The sequence below is a fragment of the Triturus cristatus genome, chromosome 1_2, assembly GCF_964204655.1.
Source record: "Triturus cristatus chromosome 1_2, aTriCri1.1, whole genome shotgun sequence".
Taxonomy (NCBI): domain Eukaryota; kingdom Metazoa; phylum Chordata; class Amphibia; order Caudata; family Salamandridae; genus Triturus; species Triturus cristatus.
Window position 1 is genome coordinate 716,495,583 of NC_140580.1, and position 21,052 is coordinate 716,516,634.

The following is a 21,052-nucleotide window of genomic DNA, read 5'->3' on the forward strand; positions in this document are numbered from 1 at the left end:
TTTTTTTTCTTTTACCTTTTGCGTGCCCCAACTTTCACCTGCGTTGCGTCCTGTCTGCCCTGTTGTTTGTTGCGTGCCCCCTCCTGTTCTGCCAGGGAAAAGCACCTAAAAGTAGCACCAACATGTTTCAAGTTGCTTTAAAAATCGAGATGATCCTGTGGTTTCTGCTCTGCAGGACTTTTTTTAGCACTGCCTTAATGCTGGGTCAACGCTGCGAACTTCAGCGCAGACTTAGTATAATGAAACTTTTTTTGTGAAGGCTGACAATAATCCCGCACTAAGAAAATGGATCACTCTCTCACGGTAAGTGCTGTCCGCGTCATATTTTTTCCCTTAGCTTTCAGCCATTCTACACAGCAGCCATGTTGCTGCACAACATGGTTAAAAGAAATTGACAGTCAATAGCTCTCCCATAGGCAAAACATATTGGCTTTACCACCAGTGCTCGTTGTGATTTAGTTTAAATCCGCTCAGTAGTTTTGGAGAAATTAAGTTAAAGAAATGGACATATATTGACATCTGGTCCCTCGGATATTCTGTGGGACCAGGAATTTAAAATTAAAGCCCTGTGAATGGATGAACAGGCTTTTTCTCCCGTCCGTCATTTCTCCTCTGGGGCCCCGAGACCGGTTCCATGGAAGCGAGGTCTCTGATTGGCAGGACGCAACATCAGAACAAATGATGCAGCCCCCATTACAGACCACAGGCAGTCTATCCCTGTGTACTTTAAATGTTTTAAATACCATGTCGCCTACCCCCCACTCCCCTGAATTACCACCACCTCCAACACCCAGCCACAAAATGTAAAACTCTGGGGGTCACCACAATCTAGTGCGAATTTGAGGGAACAGGAAAATGAATTGCCAAAAAAACATCCACAATACAGGGGTGGCGGGGTATGTCTGTTGGGGGGGGGGGGGGGGTTCAGGGCTGTCTCCCAGCCTCTGGGCTCGACAGAGTGTTGGTCACCTTAGAGAATATGTGCAGGACCTGGTGAGAGCCAAGGCCCTGCTCCCAACCCCACCCTGTGCATGGCCAAAGGCTGAGGGTGGCAGTGGGTTGGATGCCCATAGGGGTGGGTGCAGGGCCTGACTGCAGGACCGGCCCACACCTAACTGCTCATAATGCACAGCCAAATGCTCCAATACCATATAGTCGGTGTGGAAGATCTACAGCTTCTCACCATAACTTCTTTGCTGGTATCTGTATTTGAAACGCTAGTGACCATTTGCCAATACTTATTGCTACCATCGAGTCTGGGCATAAGCCCAGAAGTTTTGCACTAAACCTGTCAGGTATGGGTATCCCACTGTTCCTTTTATGGCTGTAAGACCTTCTTCCAATAAAACCTACAAGTAGAGGGCAGGACCACCTGATGTGTACCCTCACCCTCCCCGCAAAAAATTGACATTCTCTAAGCAATAGATCTGGTGTTTGTGCCAACATCCTGCCTATCCTCTCTAGGGTCAGGTACTAGTCTGCCACTTTTAAAGAGGATTCCATGTGACTGATGGCCATACTGGCAAAATATGCCATTCGTACAAGCGAGGCATAATTTGGCTCATAGCCCATAACCTTTTTGTTCCTTTACCGGAAGATTGTCCACTGCAATTCATTGTGTTACAAAACATGATGCTGCAAAGCCTGTTGGTGCAAGCGGGCATGCTGACTTGTTCAAGCAAATGGTGTGCCGTCTTTGAACGTAAGCCTCGCTGATTTGAAATGAAACCACCCAACAAATGGCTGACTTTTCTGCCTTCTATTCAGAATTATGGTCATCTCAGTTTCTTTGAAAAGATGCAGCTTTGTCTACTAAATCACTGTTCCTTTAAAGGTAGGGGTGTGTTCTGCAGTTGGGGGTGTTTACTGGCCGTGGCAATGAGTAGGTTTGGAGGTCTATTTAGCTCCTTATTCTTGGCCTACAGTGTCTCCTTGACCAGCTCCTCTGTACCTCTTTGTCCAGCTCCCCACATACCAATATACTGCCCCTAACCATAAGAATCTACTTAAATGGCGCTTGATGTGGAAAATGCAAATTTACAACCATGTTGTAATCGAAGGTTGTTGACTGCAGAAAAGAACTAGGTACTTTACACAGCTTCATGTTAGTCAGGAGGATGTTTATCTCCTGGTCCTACTGGTTTTTGTAAAACTACACGTCTTTTGTGAATTTCTGTAGGGTGACATACTTGTACTTGTTACCTGGGAATAGGACAAATAGGTGTAACTGTTATCTGATATATCCAGCATGGACTTGTGCAGAGAAGTAGGTTGTGAGAAATGTCTGAGTCATCTAGGCGTGGTGAGAAATTGTAGTGGTTAAATAGAACTTTGCACCTATTAATCTGATGTAAGACACTTGCGTATTTCACAGGGATCTGTTACAGAATATTTTGACTACAGTAGCAGTTCTTAATCTTTTGATTTTTGAGGACCCCTAGCGAATATCTGCTGGACATTGGGAATGTCCCCCGTCGAAAAAAACAATTTCTACGAGTTGAACCTCAAAACAGTATACCAAACTACAGAAACAAGTATACATGAAACAAATACAAAAATGTGTAAATTTGTTTTAATATACCATCAAAAAATACATAAAAATCTTAATATCAGTGGGAAGGTAGGAGTTGGAGAGTTTTTCAACAAAGTAATATGATAGGCTATAGCCCATCGGTTTGTCTTGAATGCTCTCCTTTTGTCGGTGTACACTAGTTCTTTAATTGAAGTCACCAATGATCCACCGTACTACTCTTTGCTGTCCTTGAACTGCTTCCACAAATAAAGCTAAGGATGCCAGCTTCATTTTTAGCTACAGTTTGCAATTTTATTTTCATTTGCAGAAATTTCTAATTGAGTTTTACATTTACCTTTTTATGTGTATATTATTAGTCTGCTTATATTTAAATCTTTAAAACGCTGCAGGCCTCCTGAGAAGGTGTTGTGGACCCTCGGGGTTCCACAGATCCTCCTGGTTAAGAACCACAGGGTTACAGTTTTTCTCTGTATTGAATGTGTCCGTTTGCTGCTAAATTCTCAGGGCTGTGATTGTTCAGTTCTGAGTCTTTTGCTATGTCTCCTAATTCCAGAATGATTTCACAGAATGGAAAATGCGTTCATATAAAATGTCATTTTTCCTATTACACCCTTCTATGGATTATGTTGTAATCTGTGAATCTTGCCCTTTTTTGTATGAAATGTCACCCTTTGTAATGTTTTTTTATTTCTATTTAAATGCATTTCTGGTCTTCATAGCCGCCTTAATAGCGTAAAGTATGTTCACTGTTAGACGTACATCAGTTATGACACTGCACTGAGGTTCCTGCTCATTCTTTCTACAGTGATTCGCGGAATGTCATGGCAAGCTCTTCAGACAGTGAGGACGATGGTTTCATGGCCATGGAAACTGAGGAAGTACCAGAAGGGCTCATGGACCAAGATGAAGACCCTCACCCCGAGCTGGAGGAAACAAAACATAACCGGTCTATGTCCGAGCTGCCTGAAGAGGTCTTGGAGTACATTCTGTCCTTCCTCTCACCATATCAGGAGCACAAGACTGCAGCTCTAGTCTGCAAGCAGTGGTACAGGCTAATCAAAGGTACGTAATTTTTTTAATTTGAAGGAGATTGGTCGGCGCTACATAAAAATGGTTGGAGGCCACAGGAAGAAATTAAAGCCTTTTGAAAGACATCTCAAACACAGATGATCCTTTGTCTTTTGGGCAGACACTTGAAGTTTGTTCCATAGCATATCACCCTGCGGTGGGAAATATGAGCCCACCAGCTATGCTTTTCTTGACAAACTATGTAACAAAAGTGCTTCCAAAAATGCAGTCCAGTATTGGCTGTGGAGGGATATTAGATTGTTGATGGGCAGCACAGGAGCATTCAGGCTTTTTATTAGGGAAACAAAGTGACAATCTCAAGGTAAGGGCAGAGCCATGGCCCTTGATTCGAACATTGAACATTAAGTAAACAGCAACGTTGTGAAGCTGTTGGTCTTTCTACAAGATGACTCTGGGCAGGCCAGTAGTATACTCTGTAAGCATTCATCTCATCTTTTTGTGTTTTTTTTGATGCAGTGTCCCAAGTGGCTGTGTGGGCTCCTTGTTGTACCTTGCTGAGGGGACTTAACAATGCAGAAGCCAGTCTGTGGTTGTTTTCCCTCCTGAAAGTGCCTTGCCTGGCAGCTCATGACTAATTGTTGCCATGTGAAGCAGGCTCAATACTGATGTGCATATGGCTAGTCACGTCCTAGAGTGGCACAGTGGGTGAAAACAGATTGGTTGTAATTAGGACTCTCAGTTTTATGGTATTTATTTACAATTTTCAGCTGTATTTATCCATATTTCTTTTTTGGCCATTCTGTCAGTATTTATCCATATTTTTGTGTTGTGTGGATAAATTAAGTTGTAATATGGTATATTTCCACATGTATTTAAATAATAAATATGCACTCATACTTTGACGCATGTCATGCTTTAGTAAATTAAGCAGCCAAATATAACATAACAATACACCCAGAGGTAAATATTGGCATTATAATACAAATGGATGTTGACATATGTTATTTAACCCCTTCGCCGCGGCGCAAATTCCGCTGCGGCGCTGGGGGGTGCGGGGTGAGCGCGGCGCCGCCATGCTCGTGACGGAACCACGCCGTCATGAGTCACGGGCGAGCTGTGCTCATGACTGCGTGGTTCCGTCACGACTCCCGCCCACTCTTCATTTCGCCCGCACAGGCGGGGAATCAGCGACGCGTGGGCGGAGCGGCCGCAGCATGACGGAACCACTCCGTCATGAGCACACACCGCCCGTGGCTCATGACTGCGTGGTTTCATCATGCGCACGCAAGGGGTTAATGAAACCGTATCCTATTTTTTTTAACTCCCCATTACATCTATCTGCATAGCTGTTCACCTGGAATTAATTAACTACAGTATAGAAAGACACTAATAGAAGCCACGTTTTCTGTATTTTTCCATTTTTAAAAATGAATACAGAAGGGTTTACACATTGATTGATTTATGTCTGTGTTCATCTGTAAAAATCAGTAAAAACTGAAAACTGGGCGCCCTAGTTGTAATGCAGCCCATAGCAACCACCAGTAGTTTAGACCATTTGTAAGCGTTCCTCCTCTTACCTTTCCTGTGTTCTTGGTATAATGTTGATGCAGTCAATTTGTGATGAAGCCGAAGACATTAGAACCTCTGTTTTCTATGGGTATTCCACTAAGAGGGTAATTAACTTGAGTAGATTAACAGTGAGTGCCAACATTGACAACTTTGGAAAGTCTTCTGTGGCTGTCCACATCCATTTTTACACCAAGTATTTTTTGTAATTATTTTTACCGTTGCGACTGGGAGTGAATACGAGCTTCAAGAAGGGTGATGCCCATGCAGTGGCCTGTGTCCCTACCACGACTATTTCGTTATTTGGGGGTTCCGATTTAGGGAATTTCTAAAGGCGGCACGATGGCAATAATACAAAGTGGTGCTTGAATAATTTGTTGGGTGTCGACAACCTTACTAACAAAAAAATACTCGAATAGATTTGTTTAGCCTGCAGGAACAATATATACTTTTAAAAATATGAAATTGGGTAGGGGTGGCCCTGAGGCACCTCTTAATTTAAACACTGTACCTAAGAACCCATGGAGGAGCCAGTCTAAAGACAAAACGTATCGCAATGAGAGAAAAAAAACACTTGCCCTTTTTTGTTCCTGTAAGGTCGGCCTCACAGTTGACTTAAGCAAATCTCAACAGTATTTAAAGGGGGCTAGCAGGATAAACAAGATCAGTGCTCCAACACTATGAAGGTCGTTCATGGTAGGTGTGACAAATGAGTTGGCTCTTTATGCTGTAATATTACAGTAATATAATTTTATATTAAAGTCTGCAGTAGTTCACTAGTCATCTCATATAGTTACTCAGTCAGGTGTGTATTCTAGATATCAGCCTGTGCTTAGAGAAACTAGTGGAGACAGGATTTTTCATTAGGGGTATCTACGCCTGCAGGCCTCAAAATCATAAAAATATAACTAGACCTGTTGGTCTAGTGACTCAAATAATCTACTCAACCTAACTGTAAAGCGCTTGCTTGACCCATAAACTGATCTCAAAATGTGTGAGCCTAGCCAAATGTTGTTTCACTTGGTCACCTTTTTAAATATGTGAATTCAGCATGTTATTAATAGACTAAACTTTTACTCCATTTATATTAAGAATCTAGCCTTCCTATAGGGTATGCTTATCTCCTAATATGCCTCCTAGTTCTCTAATAGCATTGTCATCAGGACAGCCACAAGAAAGTTTTAGTTCCTGTTTAAAAGTTCTTATTTTTTATAAATATATCGCCAAAGAATGATTTGGCAGTGCACTGTCCTTTACAGACAACAGTTTTCTTCGACATGGCCACGTACTTTCCCACAGACATGCAGTTTTACTATATAGCGTACACACAATGTGTGGAAATCGGGCTTCAGAAAATATTTATCATTCACACTCAAGTTAAGTGTTCTGGTTTGTTTCCATCTCGCTTCAGAGTTAGAGGAAAAAAAGTGCTTTCCTAACTTGATATATTTAATAATATTTGAATTATTCATTTACAAGCTACTTTAATGGTGTTAGAAATAACCTGTAAAGGCATCGTTATTGCTCATTGAGTTTCTGAATGCACAGAACACTTGTTCTTTGCCAGCTAAAGCTTTCTCGCCAGACGGGGCCAGTAGGCCTTAAAAATTGCTGCTATTGTAAAATCTGACTTTCAATAGCGGGTATATTTTTCACGGCATGCTGTGTACTGTTAAGAGAAAGAGAAGCAAAGTCCATTGTGAGGGACTAATTTCCAAAGCTTCTTGGTGCTTACTACAAACAAATTCTCAGGCTTCTCCTATTATTTGTGTCATTTCCCTACTAATGCATGCTTGACAAATATTACTTGACATAACAGATCATAGTAGGAACAAAATGCTTCAGAAATTTCTCCAGGCAATATTCATCCCTGGGGACCCAATCTCCCCGGGCCTACTGTAGTTCTTCAGGGCCCTACTCGAGCTTCTAAAGGCCAGACGCCTCATCCCCCAGGGCCGGCTCACATTCTGGATCCCGGGGAGCCCACCCGGCCTTGGGGCACAGCGTTGTCAGCCCACGCTGGTGTGGGCGAAAGCCTGTGTTTTTTGTTGTTGCTATAAACCTGTGTTTGCTCCCGGCTGCCTGCTGAGAGAGGGAATGCGTCTCTGGCATTGCAGGAGGAGAGACTGACCCGGAAAGGGCGCCTACCATGTTCCTAACGCGGAGCTCCGTAAAGTGTCAGCTTACAAAACTGGTGCCGCCTCATCCTGAGCAGCTACCAGGTTTCCCAGTGCAGGTCATATGACGAATAAAGGTACTATAGGCCAGAAAAGCATGCTGTCGGGCACTTCTGAATCCTGATCCGAGGTACATTAGCATCCGCTACCTGACGAGACATATCCTGCAAAATGCTCACCACAGAGGAAACTGAGGAGCCCATAGTGTCTGTCCCAAAAGTCAAAACTTCTGAAGAGTAATCGGCTCTGCAGCAGCTAGAGTGAGGGGTGAGAATACTACAGGTTTTCTTGCACTGCTGACAGACTGCAAAATCGGACTGACACACCATCCAGTGCCTCACCAAGCCGTATCTACTGTAAGACTGTATATTATACCTGTAAAGATAAGCCAGAGGTGGCGGTCTTCAAAAATTGCTAGACACTTTTGTGTCCTTTTTGTCAGACTTCCTTACAAATAAGTTGTTCGCTATGGTTTGCGGCCGCCTGTGAAGCAGGTTGAGTCCTTTCCATATTAATGGCACCGCACTTAAGTGCAGTCCTACTCTTACCTACCTGGGGATCCCGTCCGACAGTAAAATCACTTGGAAGCATCTTAGGACTGTGAAACTAACCGAATGTGAGCAAGCAACCGCTTCCATGTTTAAGTTTGCGTAAAAAATTATGGACTATGTCTTTGGATGCTGCCATGACAATTTATAAAACCAGATCTGTACCTATTGTGTCCTGTGGTGCGGGTGTCTCGAGTTATATTGACCATTCCCAAATACAGACCAGTGCAAATAGATTTTTGCACAGGTTGTCATTACCCAACACTGTTCCATCCATAATTGCACACAGAGATAGGCCTCCAACATTTAGGGGATCTCTTGAGGATGGTGCTTACTCTGTTATGGCTATCGATATGGTACAGACCAGAGGCCTCCTTGACAAATAGGGATTACTGACTGCCTTAAAATGTCAGGGGCCCACAAAATTAGATGGTTCGCACATATCCGTGAAAACTTGCAAGCAATTAATAGGTGTGACCTGTTTGATTCACCGCTAAGCGCAAGTCTGGCAGAAAAAGCCATAGCGGAAGATGAACCAATAAAGTTGATAGGAAAAAAAATGGGAAGCTGATCTGAAGAAGAGGTCTGTTAAATTGTACTACCCTTTGTACACTTCTCCATCCATTGAGCCCTACTTGCTTAGTTCACCTCGCAAACAAAGGTTTTACCTATTCAGGTTAGGAATGGCTCATATTTTGGTGTCATCCTGCAGATGTTTTTTATCAATAATTATTTGTCCCCTTGCATGTGTAACACTGACGCCTCAGTCTGAACTCCATCTGTTATTTTTTTGTGTGAGTTGTACATGTAACAGCGTAAACGTATACTAAGACCATTGTTGAGAAATTTAAAGATTCGGAAATGTAAAGCGGAACTAGAGTACCTGCAGCTGCTCCAGACTGATGAGGTGTGCTTAACCATTTACAGATTGTTTCTTTTTAATCTTTATTTTAATAATTAGGATGATGGCAGTACATTCATACAAGCAAGATTTGTACATCAATATAAACACATGAGAGATCGAACAGAATACAAATGCAAACACAAAAATCTAAACTTTGTGCTACCACTACCATATGTGTTGCCACCCTTAGATTCGAGCCTCTTAAAATGGAGCCCAAATTTCTCCATCTTTTTTGGTTGCTCCAATCCTTTGAGCATAAAGTTCCTCATGTTTCTTAACACATTTTGTTTTATCCACCCAGAACTCAAACCCTGGTACATGCACTGATTTCCATCTCTGCAAGATCAATGATTTGGCTGTTAGTGACCCAATAGAAAAAGGTTGTTAGCGTATTGCTAATGAGCACTCAACAGGAGGAGTCCCACATAGTGCCCCTTGTAGATCGGGTTTGACTAATACTTGTAGTTTATGGCTTAACCCAGCCATAACCTTGCTCCAAAAAGTAAATGATTTTTGGCTGAGAAATATTATAAGGGCCCAATCCCCACAGACTGACCCGCATCTAAAGAGGTTAGCCGAGGCAGACTAGTACATCAAGCTGATGTGAAGTGTGATATAATATAGTGCCAATTTCGAAAAGAAAGGCATACATTTAAAATTGGCTCCACATACAGCTTTATAGGCCATGAGATTGGACTGCTGCCAGCTTGGATAATCCATTCTTCCTTCAAGAAGTAATGACAATGAGGAAAAGGCTAACGTTGCTGTAGACTCGTGTACGTATGAATATAGCAGTTGATACTAATTGCCAATGCCTACAAGCTTGATTCCAAAATATGCTTGCTAATATGATCTTTGGTGGTGTTGCCTACCTGAATGTACATCCAAAGATGCTCTGAATTTGAAGGTGGGGGAATGACAACTCAAGCATAACATTTTGCTTGTCCATCAATATCTGTGCCCATGTTTTTAATTTGCCCTCCCAAAAGAAAGTGACCCAGTACCCTGTTTTTTAGGTCTCCCCTAGCGTTGCTGCGCGCATGCGTACCTCGCTCGGCGAGATTTATTGTTAATAAGGAGTTTTAGAAAAGGGCTTTAATCCCTACCCCTTATTTCCATTGGCTGGCGTCACCGTTTATGGTAAACGGTGGCCTGCCATTGGAAATAAGCTTTCTGGGGTGCATCCTTTTCGCTTTTTTGTCCGGCCAATCCGGACTGGATCGCCTGCTTCACGGCTGTCGTGAAGCAGTTTCTTATCACAAGGAGGCGTGTTATGTAAACGAGCCATGCGATCCAGCCCGGATGGGCCGGACAAAAAAGGAGACCTGGCGCCGCGTGTTTAGTTTTGCATCTTGCTTTCACTTTAAAGTGAAAGCGCGATGCAAAAATAAACAGCGGCTGCCTGGCGAGCGCTTGTTATAGACCTCAGAAGGACGTGTTCACTTCCTGTGGTAGGCTCACAGTCTTCGGATGTACAACAGTGCAGCGAGTGAACCGACACACACTTAAAGTTGTGTGTATATATATATATATATATATATATATATATATATATATATATATATATATATAATACGGACTTGCTAAAAAGGGCAACGAGGCATCATTTCGACTTCTAAATCGTAATACATTGAGCATCCTCCAGGCACTTGTTAGCTGAGGAAGAGAAATTGCAATTGGTGAAGAGGCATAGTCTAGGTATGTTACTGGCTGCGGTTCCTGAGTTGTAGTCTCGGCTCCCTGCTTTAGGACACTGTGTGATCTTAAGTAAATGGATCCACCTCCCCGTGCTTCATTTCTCCTACCTGTTCTAATTGAGAATGTAACGTAAGTATTAAAGGACAGGGCCCCAGTGGGACATGTTTGCGTTCTTGACATACAGCGGATACGTATTGTTACTCTTTTTATCGACCCTGGAAGTATGAAAGGCGGCGTGGATTTGAACAAGCCTACGGGGTCCATTCCGACCCCTGTAGTGGATGTAAAGGTCCACAGAGCAGACAGACCCCTACTTGGGCAATCCGAAGACGAAGGAACAGCCGTCAGTCACTGTTAAATTACCAAACTAGACCTGCCCGTATTGAAGGCTTGACTTTAGAAATGTTGACACGACTTGCGTACGGCTAGCGCTTTCACAAGTACCTTGTCGACTCGTATATTAAAACCGCCCATGATGTTAAATTTCCTCGTCCAACCCTTCTGGAATGCCAGTGATACGTACGTAATAAGGTGTGTAATTGAAAACGAGTGCGTGGACGCTATAGCTCCTCCATGTGAACGGAATCCATACTTGGCGCTAACTGGTTTGGTTTCAAGGCTGGTTGGAAGGTAGGGAAATTGTGGGTTTTAAGTGTGGCAAAGGATTGTATCAACTAGTGATATATAATACGTACAGTGAGGGTTTCAGCCTGGGCACAGAGTGCAACCCACGTCTTCCCTTGCTGACCACATTGCTTGATCCTTTGGAAGATTTGTCTTTGTCCGTGTGTCTGGACTGGCAGTGTCGCCAGTTCTTGGAGCTCTTAGGAACGGGCTAAATGCTGACGTGAAGCATATGGGAAATATGTGAAACAGCTCATTTAGACGGTGTCTGTAGGACGTTAGCTGTCGGGAGTGCGCTCCAGCACAAATGATATGAAAATATACGCATCTCCTCCTCGGGTAGAGGGCCCTGACCCCGTGTGCGTGGAACCGGAGGAAGGGCGCGTCAATGCTGGAGGATTTTACAAGAGGAGGGAGCAATAGGAGACCCTCCAAGAGACGGGAGCCTGTGCGCGCTGATAGAAGTAAATACACAGCGGGACAATACAGGCCTTACGCACGCAGCCTCTCTCTAACTCTCTCGCAGACACATTCTCTCTCACATTTACCTTCGAGTTCAATACAGTAATATACAGGGACATAACACAAGCCCCTGCTGCACAAAGGGTGTGTGGGGGGGGACCCTTCAGCGGGCCCCCCTATGTAGCCAAAAGCCGATGAATAGCTAAGACGCAAGAGACTCAGACCCCTCATCACATTCTGCAGGGGCCCCATTATTTTGTGTTAGCTGGCGAGTGGTGATACAGCCTTTACAGTAAAGATGTCACTGTCTGCCAAGCAGGGGAACCGCTCGCTTGGTGAGGTCTGCTGCATGAAGACGGACAAGGCGATAATGGCTGTACATTTAAGAGTCTGCAAAAGAAGATGTAAAGAAGACTAGAGGTCGCTCTTCAGGACATAGAGTAGCTGTAAGATTAGCAAACCCTTGTGGTGACGCGGTGAATCAAAGAGATTGACTCACTCTTTCATCATTTCGAGGGACATGAGGAGGCTCGGCAGAAAGTGGGCTTGAAGTAAGCTTTGGATTTATGTATGTAGAGGCCGTGTCGGTTTGTTCCAGAGAGCCCTTTACAGACTATATGGACTTCCATTTGTAGCACACCGCACCGTTTTTCTAAATGTACAATGTTCGAGGCATGTGGGCTGCTGAATTCATATCTGTGCATAGATCGCCGCCTAGTGTTGGGTCCGGATGTTTGCACGTTGTTGTCCTGGAAGAGTCTTAGAAGTATCCTTGGATAGGTGACTCCTCCCCTGGACTACAGTGCGCATGGGCATCCTCTCCATCCTCAGGTTGTTTTTTTCCGCCATTGGGTTCGGATGTGCTATCTTAGCTCAAGTTAGGAAAATATTTTGTCGAGGCCAAAAGGCCTTTAGTTCGCGTCGGTACTGTTATCGATCGGTTTTCGATACAACCTTGTTAGTTTACTAACTTTCAGCACCGACTTTTTTCGCATTTACCTGTTCATCGACTACTTCGACGATGGAATCGAGGACGCCATTCAAGAGGTGTCCGGTATGCAATGCGAAGTACCCACACATCGACGTCCATCCGGTGTGCAACAAATGCCTTTCGCCGGACCACGACGAATCGACATGCATGGCCTGTGCCCGGTTCCGTTCAAAAAAGACTCTACGGAATCGACGAGCGGCGAGACTCGAGGCGCAGCACGCGGCACCGGCCCCAGCAGACATCTTCAACGAGGCCGAAGACGTCGAAGAATTGGAAGTCTTACCCTCCAGTCCCGTTTCCGAACACGGATCCGGATTGGACGAAGTCGACGAATCACTCTTCCACAGAGGTGAAGACGACACCGAGGTAGGAGACGACGAGGAGGCCTTAGGGGCCGAAGAGAGTAGCTCCAATGATGAACAAGGCCTACCTGTTCACACCGAAGAAGGCCCAGTTCCACGGCCTATGGCTCCGGTCGAGGGATCGCCTTCGGGCCTTACCCGAGACCCATCCCGCAGTTCTTCGGCCCCGCCCTCGGGCCCGGCCTCGGACACCCAGCGGCAGCCATTACCGCTTAAACCAGCTGGTTTCCCTTCCATAAAACCGAAACCGAAAGCTGCTCCGGTTCCAACGAAACCGAAACCGGCGCTGGTCGGATCGAGGCCTTCCACGCCTTCGACGCCAGCGCGACGCGTCGACACCGACCGCACCAAGAGAGACTTCGGTGCCGAACTTGAAGCGGGCGACGTCGGAGTCGATAAACGGAAAAAGGCCTTCGGCGCCGACAAACCTACTCGGCTCCCGGCACCGACGCCACTGACACCGAGGGCTGCGCCGCCTGCTGCGCCTCGCATCGCTCCCTCGACGACACCAAAGCCTCACGCATCGAAGACGTCGACGGTCATCTCCGCACCTCGACTCGATGAACCACAGGCGCCGAAAAAGTCCACGGCCGCCTCTACAAACCTGGTCGGTGCCAAAGCCTCAAAGGCGCTCCAAGGACGACCTGGTGCGACACAAAGCAGCAAAACCAAGGCTGCCCTCCAGGACCCGTCGGGTTCCAGTCCGATCGAAGCTCCGGCAGCCTCTTCGGTGCCAGCCAACATTACCTTTGGCTTGCCTCCGTCAACAATCCTGAAAATGTTCCAACTCAGGACACGGGTCACCCAGACTACGATTACACCTGCTGAGACGTCTCCGTCACGTGTCATCGACGCCAACACTGGCAGGATGATTCTCCACGAGCGAAGGATAACTTCGGAACCACCGTTGGACCCTTTCAGGATCCCACTAAAAAGGAAGCTGCCTGTAGAATCAGAACCTCTCCTTTATGAACCTTTCCACTCATCCTACCAGGATCCACAACTATTCTCCCCCACACGTTCCGACACGGATGCGTTGGAGGATTACATGGATGACCAAGTCCCCTACCATGGAGACACAGACCCTGATGACCAGCAGGACCCTGATCACACTTGGGGCGACCCAGGTGCACCTCTCGATACACAGGACCCACAACTCTATGGGGCAAAAACATCTCCCACAGAGGATACTGCAGCCTTCAACGCTCTTATTGAACGTGCTGCCAATAACCATGGGGTGCAGCTTCACTCTGACACCGTCGAAGATGACTTTCTTATGGACACTTTCGCATCCTCAGAACGGCATGTAAAGACTCTGCCCATGTTGAAAGGAGTCCTCAAACCAGCCAAGGACATTTTCAAGGAACCCACCAGGGCACGAGTGATAAACCCCAGGATTGATAAGAAATACCGATCAGCACCTGGGGACCCTACTTACATCAGAGGACAATTACCACTAGACTCCATTGTCGTAGCGAATGCTCGCAAGAGGGCACACTCGCAAACGACAGGTGACGCTCCTCCCCCGGACAAGAGTCCAAGGTGTTAGAGACCTCTGGCAAGAGAGTTGCCGCCCAAGCAGCCAACATATGGTGCATAGCCAACACTCAAGCGCTCCTTGCTCGCTATGATAGAGCGCACTATGACACACTAGAGCAAATATTCCAACATCTCCCTGACCAGTTCAAGGAAGGCGCAGAAATGCTCATCAGAGAAGGACAGCTACTCACGAATGCTTCCATCAAGTGTGCACTAGATGCTGCAGACACGGCTGCCAGGGCCATAAACACAAGCGTCATGCTGCGACGACATGCCTGGTTACGAATCTCAGGATTCAAGCCTGAGGTACAAAACAATATACTCAACCAGCCTGTCAACCCCGACTATCTATTCGGGCCAGAGGTTGACACCACCCTTGAAAAGATAAAGGACACGGACACTGCAAAGTCCATGGGCGCTCTCCAAACTCAGTCCTTTCGGAGCGGCTCCTTTCGTCGCCCCGGAAACAAGGGAGCAGGTAGAGGACAGGGGTCACAACAAACATATAACAAAGGCAATACACAGACCACCTACGATAAAAACACCCGGGGTGGATATCGTGGCTCCAGTACAAAGGGCAGAGGACGCGGCTATGGCAACACCAGGTCCTCCCCCAAGAACAAGCAGTGACGCCCTCTCCCTTCCTCCCGACCACATAACACCTGTCGCGGGAAGGCTACAAAGGTTCCTGTCCACGTGGAACTCCATCACCACGGACAGGTGGGTCAAAGATATTGTAAAATACGGTTACTGTCTGGAGTTAACCTCCACTCCACCCACAATACCACCAAGAAACCGTCCTATGTCCTCAGAGCACTTAACGCTCTTACAGAAAGAGGTGCAAAGTATGCTTCTAAAAGGCGCTATAGAGGTCGTACCCATCCACGAGCAGGGTACGGGGGTGTACTCCCTCTACTTCCTAATTCCAAAAAAGGACGGGTCACTCAGACCTATATTAGACCTGAGACCCCTGAACCAGTACATTCTTTCAGAGCACTTTCACATGCTCACTCTACAGCAAGTCCTTCCGCTTCTCAAGCAGGGAGACTTCCTAGCCACACTGGACCTCAAGGATGCGTATTTCCACATACCCATCCACCCCTCACACAAAAAATACCTCAGGTTCCCTGTTCAGGGGCAGCACTATCAATTCAAAGTCCTTCCCTTCGGCGTGACAACAGCGCCCAGGGTTTTCACGAAGTGCCTAGCTACGGTGGCAGCACATCTACGGAGGCAGCATATACACGTCTACCCCTACCTAGACGACTGGCTCGTTCAAGCGAAGTCAGCCCAGCAATGTGCCAGCCACATGTCCCGCACCATTCACCTCCTCCACAGTCTGGGATTCTCACTAAATTACCCAAAGTCCCATCTCCAGCCCGCACACGTACAACAGTACCTAGGTGCGACCATAGACACTCTGGCGGCCACAGCTCAGCCAAATTTAGTGAGGATCAACAGCATACAACTGCTGATCTCCAAGTTCAAACCCAATCACTCACTTCCAGCGCGAGTGTTTATGCAGTTGATAGGCATGATGGCCTCCTGCATCTTCATAGTCCCGCACGCGAGATTACATATGCGCCCGCTTCAGGAGTGCCTAGCACGTCAGTGGAATCAGGCTCAAGGACAGTTGAAAGACCTAGTGTTGGTGAGCGGTCGGGCATACAACTCTCTGCATTGGTGGAATCCACAAAACCTTTGCAAGGGCCGACCATTCCAAGAGCCTGTCCCACAGATAGTACTGACAGCGGACGCGTCTCTCCAGGGATGGGGAGCTCATGTACTCCACTACACAGTGCAGGGCCTATGGACGACACAACAAAAGAAGATGCACATCAACCTTCTGGAACTGATGGCAATCTTCCTGGCCATGAAGGCATTCAAAGTACATCTATGCAACAAGGTCGTGTTGATCCGGACGGACAACATGACCGCAATGTACTACATACAGAAGCAGGGAGGAACACACTCTCCACAGTTGTCTCATCTGGCTCAGAGCATGTGGAAGTGGGCCATTCAGAGGAACATGTTCCTCATGGCAGAACACCTCCCTGGCAAGGACAACCAGATGGCGGATCTGCTCAGCAGACACAGCCACCAGATGCACGAGTGGGAGTTACACCCATCGGTACTCCAACCGTACTTCCAGCAGTGGGGTCATCCAGAGATGGACCTATTCGCGACAAGCGAAAACGCAAAATGCCAACGCTTCGCCGCCAGGTTCCCACATCCGCAGTCGCAGGGCAATGCGATATGGATGAACTGGTCCGGCAGATTTGCGTACGCTTTTCCCCCAGCGCCGTTGATACCGCTGGTGGCTCGCAAACTCAGACAACACTCCCTGACACTCGTCCTAGTTGCTCCAACGTGGGCACGCCAGCCGTGGTACACCACCTTCCTCGAACTTTCCGTGGTGCCGCATCAAAGGCTGCGGATCAAACCCGCGCATTTGACGCAGAACCATGGAGAGATTCAGCACCCAGATCCGCAACAGCTGAACCTGGCGATCTGGCTCCTGAAGTCCTAGAGTTTGGCTATCTCAACCTGCCACCTGACTGTATGGACATCATCAAGGAGGCCAGGAGACCCACTACAAGGGCTTGCTATGCAGCCAAATGGAAAAGGTTCGTCATTTATTGCGGTAATAATGACATTAACCCGCTGGACGCATCCATCCAAAACATCATCTGTTACCTCTTACACCTATACCGATGCAATCTGGCGTACACCTCTATACGTGTCCATTTGACCGCAATATCAGCCTATCTGCAAACCAGGCAGCACCTCTCACTATTCAGAGTGCCTGCCATCAAAGCATTCTTGGAGGGACTCAAACGAGTCATTCCACCAAGCCACCCACCGGCTCCAATGTGGAACCTCAACTTGGTCCTCACACGCCTGATGGGTCCACCCTTTGAACCTCTACACTCATGCGAGATTCAATTCCTTACCTGGAAAGTAGCCTTCCTGGTAGCGATCACTTCCTTAAGAAGAGTTAGTGAACTCCAGGCACTAACCGTTCAAGAGCCATTCATACAGGTTCACGCCAACAGGTTCGTACTACGTACCAACCCCAAATTCATGCCCAAAGTAATATCGCAGTTCCACATGAATCAAACTATTGAACTGCCCGTTTTCTTCCAAAACCCACAAACTGTCGCAGAAAGGGCACTACATACACTAGATGTACGGAGGGCCCTCATGTACTACATCGACAGGACTAAACCCTTCAGGAAGACAAAACAACTGTTCGTTGCCTTTGCCCCGCACCACAAAGGTAACGCCATCTCCAAAGCATGGATAGCCAGATGGATAGTTAAGTGTATTCAAATCTGTTATCAAAAGGCAAAACGCACATTAACTATTCCACCACGAGCCCACTCAACACGCAAGTTGGGGGCTTCCATGGCTTTCCTAGGAAATATTCCCCTGCATGATATATGCAGAGCAGCCACATGGTCCACTACACACACATTTACAAAACACTATTGTGTAGACGTGCAGTCAAAACAGCAGGCAGCTGTAGGACAGGCTGTTCTCAGAACACTTTTTCAGACCGCTGCAGCTGGCACTGGTAGCCGCCGCTAATAGAGGGCACTGCTATGTATTCTATGCACAGATAGGAATTCAGCAGCCCACATGCCTCGAACTGAATATGCTACTTACCAGTATGCATCTGTTCTTGGCATGTAGGGCTGCTGACATTCATATCGCCCTCCCTCCTCCCCGGCGCCTGTAGCAGCTGCAGCTCTCAGAATTACTGTATAGCATGGTCATCACTTTCTGTATCTACTCCATCACTGCCACAATGGCGAAAAACAATCTGAGGATGGAGAGGATGCCCATGCGCACTGTAGTCCAGGGGAGGAGTCACCTATCCAAGGATACTTCGAAGACTCTTCCAGGACAACAACGTGCAAATATCCGGACCCAACACTAGGCGGCGATCTATGCACAGATATGAATGTCAGCAGCCCTACATGCCAAGAACAGATGCATACTGGTAAGTAGCATATTCATTTTTGAACTTTATAAAAAAAATATTTGGGAATAAAGTGCTGCGGCTGTATGATGAACTTATAGAAATATGTTTTCATCATATCACGAAAGGGAATGTTCTCCTAGTAATTTTACTACGACAGAACGCCTCAGCGCCAGGGAAATGCAGCTCAACCTCACAAAACACTGCAGATGCATTTGTTGGAAATGGAAAATTATTCTCATATTAAAATATTCAGGAAAATCGTCCGCAAGACAACCAATATCTTGTAACCTTTCTAGTAAATAAAACTTGTCACTGGTGCCTATAACCGTTGACATTACATGCTGTGTGCTCAGCCCATTTTGGCATTTGTTTTATTTGGGTTGGGTGGAATTCCCGAGTTTCAGTGTACATTTGTCTTAAACCACCTCAATAATATGGCAAGTGGAAAAATAGGCAAACACCTTCTGTGATGTTCAGTAGCAAAAGATACACCCTTCCTTATAATTGACACATCGTTAAGGCCCTTTCAAAACTGTATCATGAGGTTCCACCCCAGAATCAAGAGTAATTCAGAAGTTGTGAGCAGGTCTATCACTCGTTATGTATGTTTTATGTTACATGATTTATTCATTGGTTTTGGTACTTTCCATAGAGATTTGGGCACCGTTTGTTCAGTATTCATTGTTTGCCTGAGACTGCTCTTTTTTGAGTAATGTGTGTTTGGTGGGGGATAACGCCCTAACAATTAAAATGTGTTTCATACAACAATGTGTATTATTATTCTAAGTCAGATTTTAAATGCAAATCACATTGTAAGGATATTTAAAACATTGGCTAAAATGTAATTTTCTTGTGTAGTACATTGGCATTATAGAGTAGGTTTAACAACACATGGAAAATAAAGTACAATGTGGGAAAGTGTAACTTTCTTGCTAACAGGATTCTGTGTTTACATGGTTTATTTTCACACACTGGGGAGGATTAATTGGTAGATGCTTGCATCAAGGCTGGGCCTGCAAGGGTGAGCTAGTCACATGCGCTGACTAATGCTCTGAGAGCAGCACTGTCACAGTAAAGGTATTTTTTTATTTTTTTTACCAGGACGGAAAAAATACAAAATGCTATGTTAACCATCCATGAACTGAGCTTTGAAACCAGTGACAAACATTTTATATGAAGACTTACACTGATATACATTTTTCGCTGACGAACAAAAAAAAACAAGCATTAAAAATTCAATAGGTCTCGCCTTTAACACTTATAAGATAAATCAGCAAGGTTATACATGAGTGCACAGCCTGGACCTGTCACTTAGCAGTAGTGCGAGTATTGCCCACCTCAAATGGCCAGCTGCTTAAACGACCATAAATCAAGCATATATACACAAGTATGAGAGGCAACACAAAACTAAATACACTGTATTGGTACAGTATGAAAACTGAGTGCTGAGTCCACACAAGGATTGAATGATTCAAATGTTCTTTATTCCAAGATGTGGTACAACCATATTCGCAGCCAACTCGTTTCGCCCAAACATGGGCTTCTTCAAGGCAAGGTTTATAGAACGTAGATGCACATCAAGATATTCGCAAATGTAACGGAGGTAACTTGACCCAGTATTGAGTCTTGCTAAGTAAGTAGCCAGTGAGCAATGTATTTACGTCTGGTGGTGTATGTCAAAAATAATTCTCAAGAAGCTCTGGCTAATCAGATTTCGATTATCCCATAGCGTTAATTCCAGTGGAGGTCCGTAGCGCCGTGATTCCCGTCGTGTTGGAACGGTCGCTATGGGATAATCGAAATCTGATTGGCCAGAGCTTCTTGAGAATTATTTTTGACATACTACACCAGACGTAAATCCATTGCTCACTGGCTACTTACTTAGCAAGACTCAATACTGGGTCAAGTTACCTCCGTTACATTTGCGAATATCTTGATGTGCATCTACGTTCTATAAACCTTGCCTTGAAGAAGTCCATGTTTGGGCGAAACGCTTTGGCTGCGAATATGGTTGTACCACATCTTGGAATAAAGAACATTTGAATCATTCAATCCTTGTGTGGACTCAGCACTCAGTTTTCATACTGTACCAATACAGTGTATTTAGTTTTATGTTGCCTCTCATACTTGTGTATATAGGTCTCGCCTTTGATTGAATTAAAGCCATTTGCTTTGCTATACAATACCATTAGCAAAGCAAATGGCTTTAACTTAATCAAAGGTGAGACCTGTTGCATTTTCAATGCTTGTTTTCCACCTCCTGATAATTTCCGAAGGGATAGGTCTAAAGTTTTTATTTCTGGTGAAGTTACAGATGAATGGGTCAACGGAAAACGGTATTCACCCTGTAAATGTCTAAATCTCCTTACCAACATATGCGGAGTTTTGTACCGTAAGCGCTTGGGTAGTTTAGGGATTTTCAAAAGGGACGGTACAAGTCCACCCTGTTCAGCATATACTGGAGGTATAAACAACTCATCAGGGATCCCCTGCCACATGATTCAGCCATGATATTAAGGGATGGGAGTTTACTGTATTGTATCCCTGACTTTTATGGCTTTTATTACAAAAGGCAAATAAAGTATTTATTGATTTTGATTCAGCCAGTCAAAAAAAGCTGCTTTGTAATAA

The 21,052-nt window shown here is 45.6% G+C and overlaps 1 protein-coding gene across 1 annotated transcript in view; it reads left to right on the plus strand.

Moving 5' to 3' along the window:
• FBXO42 (F-box protein 42) overlaps positions 1-21,052 on the plus strand; it is a 183,150-nt gene that overhangs the window by 16,205 nt on the left and 145,893 nt on the right. Inside the window, exon 2 of the mRNA XM_085608595.1 lies at positions 3,339-3,595. Coding sequence (XP_085464721.1) covers positions 3,355-3,595 — 241 coding nt within the window. The 5' untranslated portion in view covers positions 3,339-3,354. The remainder of the gene's footprint in view (positions 1-3,338; positions 3,596-21,052) is intronic.